Source organism: Chelonoidis abingdonii, chromosome 2 (genome assembly GCF_003597395.2).
Source record: "Chelonoidis abingdonii isolate Lonesome George chromosome 2, CheloAbing_2.0, whole genome shotgun sequence".
Taxonomy (NCBI): Eukaryota; Metazoa; Chordata; order Testudines; family Testudinidae; genus Chelonoidis; species Chelonoidis abingdonii.
Genome location: NC_133770.1, coordinates 40,510,127 through 40,519,829, shown reverse-complemented (window position 1 = coordinate 40,519,829; position 9,703 = coordinate 40,510,127). Strand labels below are relative to the sequence as shown.

Below are 9,703 nucleotides of genomic sequence, written 5' to 3'. Positions count from 1 at the left end.
AGCCCAGGGCTGGGATGGCAGGGGGTTGTGGGTCAGGGGTGGGGGGGAAACCCAGGGTGGGGGAAGCAGGGGTGTGTGGGTCAGGAAGGGAGAGCCTAGGGCTGGGGTAGGGGCAGTCAAAAATTTTTTTGCTTGGGGCGGCAAAAAACTTAGAGCTGGCCCTGGTAGAGAGCCATGTAGTGAACATACGCACAGGATTCAAGTCTCTACTCACCTAAACAGTGCCTCACTATCTACACTGCAATGTCTACCATGCTAGGGGGGCATGTAGTGTACGTACTCTACATGCCACTGTAAAGAGTGTGCAGAGGTGTAGATATACTCCAAGATATTTTGTACTTGACAGATAGCTAGTGAAGCCCGCTATAGGGGATGGATATGAAGTGTTCTTGTTTCTGATCACAGCCAAGATTAATCACCGGCTTCTGGACAAAGCATAGTCCAGAGAGTTAACTTTTAGGGAGACCACAAATGTTTCTAATTTTGCAGGGATGAAAATCATGTAGGAACCAACCACTCTTTGGGCAAAGGAATGGTAGAAATCATGTCAGATGAAAATGTTTTATAGGTGAGAGTAGGCAGATATATAGACATTAGAGAATCTGAAGATAAGCTGAGCATCTAGGTTCTTGTCTTATGTGAGATAAGTAGAAGGAGGAAGTTCCAAAGTTCATACTGATGGTGCTCATTTAACTAGCTAGTAAAAAATATCAATTTTAAATGCATTAAATTGAGGGAAGCTACAGTTAGGCCAAACAAGGATGAATAATTTGCTGAGCAGAAAGTGAAGAAGGGCCTAAATCCTGGAGATCTATAGATCTGGATATGATCAGTACAAAAGTGATAGGCATTCCCTTTCTGAATTTAACTTTGGCTAAGGGAGAAAGATACTGATGCAAAAGAAAACGGGGCTAAAGAAAGAATGAGTACTTAGAAAAGGAGCAGCTGTGGCGGAGTTTCAGTTCACAGAAGGGTAATGCGAAGAATCACATTCAAACTGGATAGCTGGATTATTTTGTGCCAGAAGCAGGGCTTTACAGCTTACTTAGAGTAAAATATAAGAAGCAAGAGGAACCAGGCCTTCAGAGGCTATATATAGAGAAATAATGCATTGTGATCAAAACCAGGAAGACAATGCCATGCGTGTGATACATTCTGCAGTAAATTAAATAAATGGCAACAAAGAGTCCTGTGGCAATTTATAGACTAACAGACGTATTGGTGCATAAGCTTTCGTCTGACGCAGTGGGTATTCACCCACAAAAGCTTATGCTCCAATATGTCTGTTAGTCTATAAGATGCCAGAAGACTCTTTGTTGCTTTTTATCCAGACTAACACGGCTACCCCTCTGATACTTAAATAAATGGCTACATTTTCCTTTTATAAGCACATTGAAAGGTAATAATTAAAAAAGCCAACTTACATTACTGTGCATTTTGCTGGCATTTAAAGCATGCATTAAATATAGCAAGTTTGGTAGGTCTGAAGCTGGATTGTGTAGACTTTCCACCATATCTTTTTTGTATTTCACCTGAAAACCGAATACAGAATATAGCAAGGTGAAGTGAACTATACAGCAAGTTCTATTTACACTGTACACTAAAAAACAAAGAGAGAAAAATCTTACCAAAGTGCTTGCATGAGTTATGTGCAATGGCCACTAGGTGGTGCTCATTTACTACTATTTGGAAAAAATCACTATACAGTTTGGACTTCCTTTCCACTAGTGAGCAAATACTTTGGTAACTACTCAAACATTTCAAAATGGGTAAAGTTAATCAAAACAGATTTTGTAAGACTTTTCAAAACTATAGCAGATACATATATATCAGAAATATCTTCTTACTGATTTTTATTTGAATCTTATCTTTAAACATTATTGTTCTTCAGTGTTGGACAATTTATCGTTAACTTTATATTATTCATTGGTAATTCTTGCTTTTCTTCCCTTGAGTCAGATTATTTTTCATCAACTGCTTGTGCACAAAACAAAAATCTTTGTAGAGTAGCTACCCCACGATCAAACAGTATTTTGTACATGTATTTTATTTAATACAGTTTGCTTTTAGTAACAAGAATCAGTCGAGCCTTAGATGGGAGAGAACCTAATCAAGCGATGAAATGGCAAGTCATACACATGCCCAATAGCTGACAGCAGTTTTTCCCAAACTTTTAAAAGTTTAGTTTCCCCTTTGGGAAAATAAAACCAATCAAGCCCCCTGGCACCCTGCCTACATTACTCCTGGGGGAATTCTGCCCCCCAAAATTAAAAACTCTGAAACAAAAATAAAAAATTCTATGCACAATATTTTAAAATTCTGCACATTTTATTTGTTTAAATAACACAACATATTCACACCAGTTTCAGTTATATTTGGTCATTTATTTCAAAATACCTGTCAGCAAGTATGTCTAACAAAACAGACAACAAAAAAGATTAATGAAATGTTTTTGACGGATACATTCCTTACTAGACATATTAATACAGAACTCTGAGTAATAATTCATTTAAACTACAAACAGAACCATATTCCCCCCACACCAATTCGTTCTTCATGCAGTTATCCAACCCCTCCCCAGTCTCCTCATACACACATTAGAAAACCTTGGTTAAGATCCTCATGATATAATATGTCCTCTCTTTTCTTACGTTTGGTCTAAACTTTAAAAGTTTCAGCAGCGTAACATTGTTTGCTAGGGGCATGATTTTTTTTTACTATTTTATGGATCTTACTCCACTGACTGGGGCAGAGCATACAGGGGCCCTGTACTCTTGCAGCCTTTACAAGTAAAGAGGGAGCAGTGCCTGCACAATTGTGCCTGGCAATTACCCAAACCACACAAAGGGTAAGTAAGATTCCTTGCAACCTCCCTTTCTTTGCGCAGCACCAAAGGGGCCATGTGCAATCTGCCCCTAAATTATCCAGGACCACACTACTGCCTCTAAGAACAGCCCCAATTTATGACACTAACCACATGAAAGCATTGTTAAACATTCTGTCAGCATTGCAGCACCACATGTACATGTGCTTTCTCCCATCTGAGTCTGACTGCAGCAGGCAGTGACATACAAGAAATTCCCTAACTGCTTTCCTTTCTTGAAATGCTGCACTTTGGCTCCATCTCCCGGTTCATGTGCATACACAGCAATTCATCAAAATCTTTGGAGCCTCACAAACAAGGAGCTGGGATTTGTCACAGCCTGAGGAGGGTTGCAGGCAGGAAAGGGCTATGAAGGGTGAATTGAAGGCACTATCAGGAGAAGAGCTTCATCATAAATGGGGGTTGAATTGGCTGGTGCCCTATATGTACTACTATGCAATGGGTCCCATGGCTCTGAATTCTACTTTCAACCAGCTTTCAAACTACTTTCCATGTTAAACTCCAAATTCAATTTCCCAGCTCTGCAGATGTAGATACAATATATATTGTGAGCTGCTGCTCTTGGTAAATCAAATAAGATGCACAATTGGGTCATAAGAAAATCGTGATGTTTAGAGGATACCAATATCAATATACCGTACATGCTGAGAGGTAGAATAGAGAACAACTGCACTTACATCACTCGCCAAGGTGGATGCCATCTGTGCTTGCTTGAAAGAAGCACTGCCAAGAGGGTTATACTGGTGATTCTTCATTTCCTTATTGAATTGCTCTTTGTATTTAACCTGCCACCAGAGCAAACACATTTTATGTTGAAATGTTACACTGAAAGGAGGCATGAAGAATTGAGAGATTACTGATGAATTTAAATGAAGACACATTCTCCATCCCTAAATCCCCAAACATTACATAATGGTGAAGGTGACAACAAATATGTAGAGAGAAGAGTTCCCCAAGAACATGTTTTATGTAAGAATAGTTTTATGATGTTAATGTATGTTTATAGTCAAAAATGTTTTTATGCAAAAGAAATAAAAAGTAATATATTTTCAGTATCACCCACTAACGACACTATTGTTGATAGATGTTCTTGTGGACAGGGCACAGGACAGCCCGGCACATCTGGGATCAGACATCCACTCAAAAATCTCTCCAGGACTATTCACTTGAATTTAGAAGTGAACTCACTTCAGTCACACCTGTGCCCATTGTGTCACGGTTTTCCACTAACTTTCATCTGACTGAATTTCACTTGCATAGAATTAAACTTTTAGATTTGAACAAACAAACATTTTCACCAAAGTGCTTATATAAACAAAAAATAATAAAACCATTTGATTTACTTGACTAAACACTACCTTCAGTTTGAGTAGCAAATACAGACTGTTGAATACTCCAGAGATTTTTTTGTAAAAAATGTAAAATACTTTTGAATAGATAAATGGGAGGAAATAAAGCCATTTGCTCTAACTTATTTCCTCAGTTATGGAGTGAACTGGAGTGAAATTCTGACCTCACTGTAGCTAATATAAGTTTTCCCATTCACATCAACAAGGTCAATATTTCATTCAGTTTGTAAAAGGCTGCGCAACTGGAGCCCTGAGTTACATTGCCAGCTCTGCAACATATTTCCTTTGTGATCTTTGATAACACACAAACACACAGTCTATTTCACTGGAGTGTTGTGAAGCTAAAATAAATCTCTATCTGTAAGGCTTGGATTTTTCTTAAAAAGGGAAAAGACAGGGGTAAAAGGTGCAGGCAACCACATTTAAAGTAGATAAACTATTTTAAAAAAGTAAAAAATACACCTCGACATTTAATTTAAACCTGCACAAATAAATTCAGAAAATACTAAACTTCCATCTTCAACCCATCATATCATGCATAGCCAGTACCTGGGTCATCAAACATCTGGAAACTTTACATACAGTGCCTTAATGCTTTGCAACAGCTGAGCATAACAGGGCAAAATAAAGTTCAGCCTTGATTCTGAATTATGTTATTTTTGTGACTACAAATCAGACACCAGATATCTAAACCTACATTACATCCATTACCTTCTGCCACACTCTGCAATTAATATGCAGCATTTTGTCTTTATTCCCACATCAGTGTCCCATAAAGTGATCAAAACACCTCAAAAGTTCTGTTTTCAAAAATTTAATTTTTTTGTCAAATTTTATAGAGGGAAGAGGGTTTTTTTATTAATTATTTTTTTCCATGTTGCAAAATAATCATCCCCCATTTTAGTTTATACTACCATGTTATATTTAGGTACCACTTCCAACACTGATTTATAGGAATAACAAAACTCAAAAAGCCAGTCACTTGAAAAACAACTCTGCATTATATACATTCAAGAATTTCATTACTATCAAAGAAACCAGATTTCTCTCTCAAAGGAAGCGAATTCCAAAATATTGTATTTTTTAAGAAGAAACTTTTTGTGAAAACATGAAAAATTTTATAAACTAAGAGACTGCCTGACTCTGGGAATGAATATCTATTGACTTCTGGTTGTTGACCTGTGGCCCTGTTTGATCTCTAAATTTGATATTTCACCCTACTGTTAGTAATGACATTATCGGGTATAATACTGATATGTTTAATATTTATTAGATTGAAACAAGCTTGGGGGCAAGTAAGAGAACATAAATAATTGGGTTGTTAGGCTTTGCTATAGTAAAAAGGCCTGTTTTAATTAGTGTGAGGCCTGGTGTGATAGGCTTGATTTTTAGGTTAGTTAATGTATGCTTGAGGACTTAGCCTCAATTCAAGAAGTATGCCTTCACATTCTGTGTGATAAACAAATAACCCCAGAAGGACAGGTAACACCCTAAGCTTGCAAAAGTTAACTTGAAATAGGGGGACAATTTGTGGGTTTTTGAAATAGTTTGTACTATAGTAACTTTATCAAAGGTAATTTCACATTCACTATAAAAATATATATGCATAAATTATAGGATTTTCCTAAAAATATATATATCTATATATCTATAGATATATATATATATCTATATCTCCAGTGTGGTTCCTAATACAAATCTGACAGAACTAGCACTCTGTTGGAAAGCCCAAATCAGTAAGCCACCTAATACAGCGGTCAGATCAGTATGGCAAATGCAACCCTCTTACTATTCCCAGAGGACCAGAGTACATTGTACAGTCATTGTACATGAATATAAACACTGAATTACTTAAGGCTACATCATATCATCAACAAATGACATCAAGTTGTGCATACAGACTGAGTACATAATGCGGCCCTTAATATTGTTGCTAAGTGTGAAATCATCAGAGCAAACAGGATCTCTCCATGCAACTGGTTGTCATCCCACAGCTGCTAGGATCTGAGGCCATGGTCAACACGGATTTTGTACTAGTGCATTTCAATATAGATATTTCAGTAATAAATTCTCATTAGCATTCTGCAGCGTTGTTTCTAATCACGTCACTGGGGGCAAGCCTGTGTAGGAACGAGTGAATCACAGACCACAATGGGCTCCTGACTGGTGCCTATGTGCATGAGTGTCCCAACTTTAAGAGGGCTGTCCACCTATTTGATTGTAAAAGTTCATATTGCAGGGACTGATCGCCCATTACCTCCAGGCCCAGCTGTCTTGTCGTGTTGCATTACATCATTGCCTCCGCTGTCTACTCCAATGCAGCGCACATCACTTCAGGGAGAAACGGAAGCAGAAGAGTAATGTAAGATGACCCCAACAGCATCTGAAGAGCACTCCCAGTAGTATTATAACTCTAATTAGCCACAGGGGAAACATCTTGTGGGATGCTAAACATATATTAGCTTTCTCTTGTTACTTATTTTTCTTTCCCTATTTTTCTCCTTTTTAAGGAAGGGCCAGAAACACAGCTAAGAGAGAGAAGGAGAAGAACAGGCAAATTAAAAAGTCATCAGGGGAATTAGGGGGCAGGATTTGAAAATTGTTTTAGCTTTCTTTTAGAAGAAAGAAGAAATGTAGCATAGAGAAATAAAATGAAATTGAAAGAAAAGGTATTAATTAAAAACAAAAACATTCTTAGTTAATTACTTTAAAAAATTCTCAGGATGCCATCCTAGCTATGCTGTCACCTGGGTAGGACGGTGAGCAAGGATGTGGGAGTCAAAATTAAGGATGTTGGTGGAAGCTTATCTATGACTGTCATGAATTTTAAAAAATGATGCTAATTATGTGGGTTTAAATCAATGAATATTTATTTACCATCTTAATACGGTCTTTTATTTGTTTATTTCTGTAGGATGGGGGGATTAATTTAAAGAAAATGTGTGGGATTGGCAACCTAATTGTTGCTCAAGAATGAGCAGACTTAGCAGGTCTTTCACATAACAACATCCCTGAAGACCCCACTCGCATCTAATGAAGCTTAGATAAACAATTTTCTCACTAGCCTTGCACAAACACTGTAAAAGTCAGTATTGCAGCTGGACAGAAGAGTGTCTTTTGAAGCTCCACAGAAACATTCCAAAATCAAATCTGCAGTTCAAAGCTGTTCAGACAGAGTGTTCAGTTTCATAAGTGGATGACATCACCCACTGTTCAGATTTACAAAGAACTTACAAAATCTGTTCAGCCACTGGGATCCCAGAATATACTAGCATAAACAGCAGACACTTGCAGCAAAAGCATTTCCTCATGATTACACAAAAACATACCAAGAAAATGAAAAACTTATTAGAGCATAAAGTATGTAAGCATAGAGCATGTAAGCATAGAGTTAAATGAAATGTTTAGCTTATTCATAGATTCATAGACTCTAGGACTGGAAGGGACCTCGAGAGGTCATCAAGTCCAGTCCCCTGCCCTCATGGCAGGACCAAATACTGTCTAGACCATCCCTGATAGACATTTATCTAACCTACTCTTAAATATCTCCAAGAGCATGCGAGATTCCACAACTCCCTAGGCAATTTTATTCCAGTGTTTAACTACTCTGACAGTTAGGAACTTTTTCCTAATGTCCAACCAAATCTCCCTTGCTGCACGTTAAGCCCATTGCTTCTTGTTCTATCATTAGAGGCTAAGGTGAACGAGTTTTCTCCCTCCTCCTGAGGACACCCTTTTAGATACCTGAAAACTGCTATTCATGTCCCCCTCTATGTCTTCTCTTTTCAATACTAATAAACCCGAATCTCTTTCAGCCTGCTTTCATAGTCATGTCTCACAGACCCTAATCATCTTGTGCTCTCTCTGGACCCTCTCAATTTCTCCACATCTTTCTTCAAATGCGGTGCAGAACTGGACACAATACTCCAGTTGAGGCCTAACCAGCGCAGAGTAGAGCGGAAGAATGACATTCGTGTGTTTATCAACACACCCTGTAATGCATCCCAGAATCACGTTTGCTTTTTTGCAACAGTATCACACTGTGGACTCATATTTAGCTGTGCGGTCCACTATGACCCCTAGATCTCTTTCTGCATACTCCTTCCTAGACAGTCCTTTCCCATTCTATATGTGTGAAACTGATTGTTCCTTCCTAAGAGGAGCACTTTTGCATTTGTCTTTCTTGAACTTCATCCGGTTTACCTCAGACCATTCTCCCAACTTGTCCAGATCATTTTTGAATTTGACTCTGTCCTCAAAAGCAGTTGCAATCCCTCCCAGTTTGGTATTGTCCCACAAACTTATAAGCAGTACTTTCTATGCCAACATCTAAGTCGTTGATGAAGATATTGAACAGAAACGGCCCATAACAGACCCTGCGGAAACTTTATCTGGAAAAGTCAGTTCCTCCAATTACTAACTGAGTTTAGGCTAAGAAAGAAAGAGAAAAAAATCTTAGGGCTTCTATTCATGTTTTAAACATCCCAGTAATATAGTATTACGTCTACTGATATACCAATATAAAGTATATTTTACACAAAATCCTAGCTCTAATCATTTCCCCTCTAAAATAATTAACATCAACTTGATCTGGTGTAAAATACAAATTAATATTCAAAAGAGTTTATTACCAGAAACCAATTATTATACATCATAATGGGAGTATTTAATATTGAATTTTATAAGTGGATTATTTAAAGCTAATTTTAGATAGAATTGAGGAGATTGATCACACTGCACAGTAAGTGGAGGTGAGAGGATGATATTATCTAGCTTGCTGGGGGAAGGCATACATATCGCTTTAAGGATGGGGCGGGATAGAGAAGCATGAATGCTGCTGCAGAAGCAAAGCGGGTCAGTGTGGCGATGCTGACTCATCCCAGGGACCAGAAGGGAAGGGAGCTGATAAAGGGCAAGCCCATCAGGAGAAGTCCTTCTTTCCCCAGGCACCCACCGTCCCAGTCTTGGAAGTGGCAACATACCAGGTTTGTTCAGTACCACTGTGAGCACTATGCTGGTTGCTCCTTACTTGAGGGGCTGGGAAGGAATTTCTCTCTTACCACCAGATTGGCCAAGGCGGACTGGAGGCTTCTCCACCTTCTCAACAGTGGGTTCAGGGGGGCTTTGTTAGGGTGAGTAGCGAATGGGAGTTAAGACTATGATGTCACAACTCATTATGTAAGTGTGGGGCAGACGTCCAATGCAGGTATCTGGTACAGAGGGGATACAATGACCAGATAAATGGCTTGATAAATGATTTAAAGGAGTTATTTGTTAAAGGAGTGGAATGGGGGGTGGGAAGGAGGGGAGTTTAAGGTGCTTATGATTGGTATGGAAGGGATCTAACCCCTGCTCCTTTATAGCCTACCTTGACCCTCATTTGGTGGGGGATGGTAAGGTTCCAGCAACGGGTTGGCTGGGAACCAGGATGGAATGAGAGGGGCTAATGGAAGCGTCTGGGTAGACACTG

General features: G+C 38.7%; 2 protein-coding genes across 4 annotated transcripts in view; both read right to left on the bottom strand.

Annotated features, from left to right (window-relative positions):
• Positions 1–9,703, bottom strand: part of LOC116822079 (LIM zinc-binding domain-containing Nebulette) — a 460,572-nt gene that overhangs the window by 89,484 nt on the left and 361,385 nt on the right. The gene's annotated exons all lie outside the window — the stretch shown is intronic.
• LOC116830358 (nebulette-like) overlaps positions 1–9,703 on the bottom strand; it is a 174,488-nt gene that overhangs the window by 39,022 nt on the left and 125,763 nt on the right. For both annotated transcript variants that reach the window (XM_032789798.2, XM_075062301.1), the window contains exons 8-9: positions 3,562–3,669; positions 1,425–1,532 (exon numbers count right to left, since the gene is read on the bottom strand). In XM_032789798.2, coding sequence (XP_032645689.2) covers positions 1,425–1,532; positions 3,562–3,669 — 216 coding nt within the window. The remainder of the gene's footprint in view (positions 1–1,424; positions 1,533–3,561; positions 3,670–9,703) is intronic.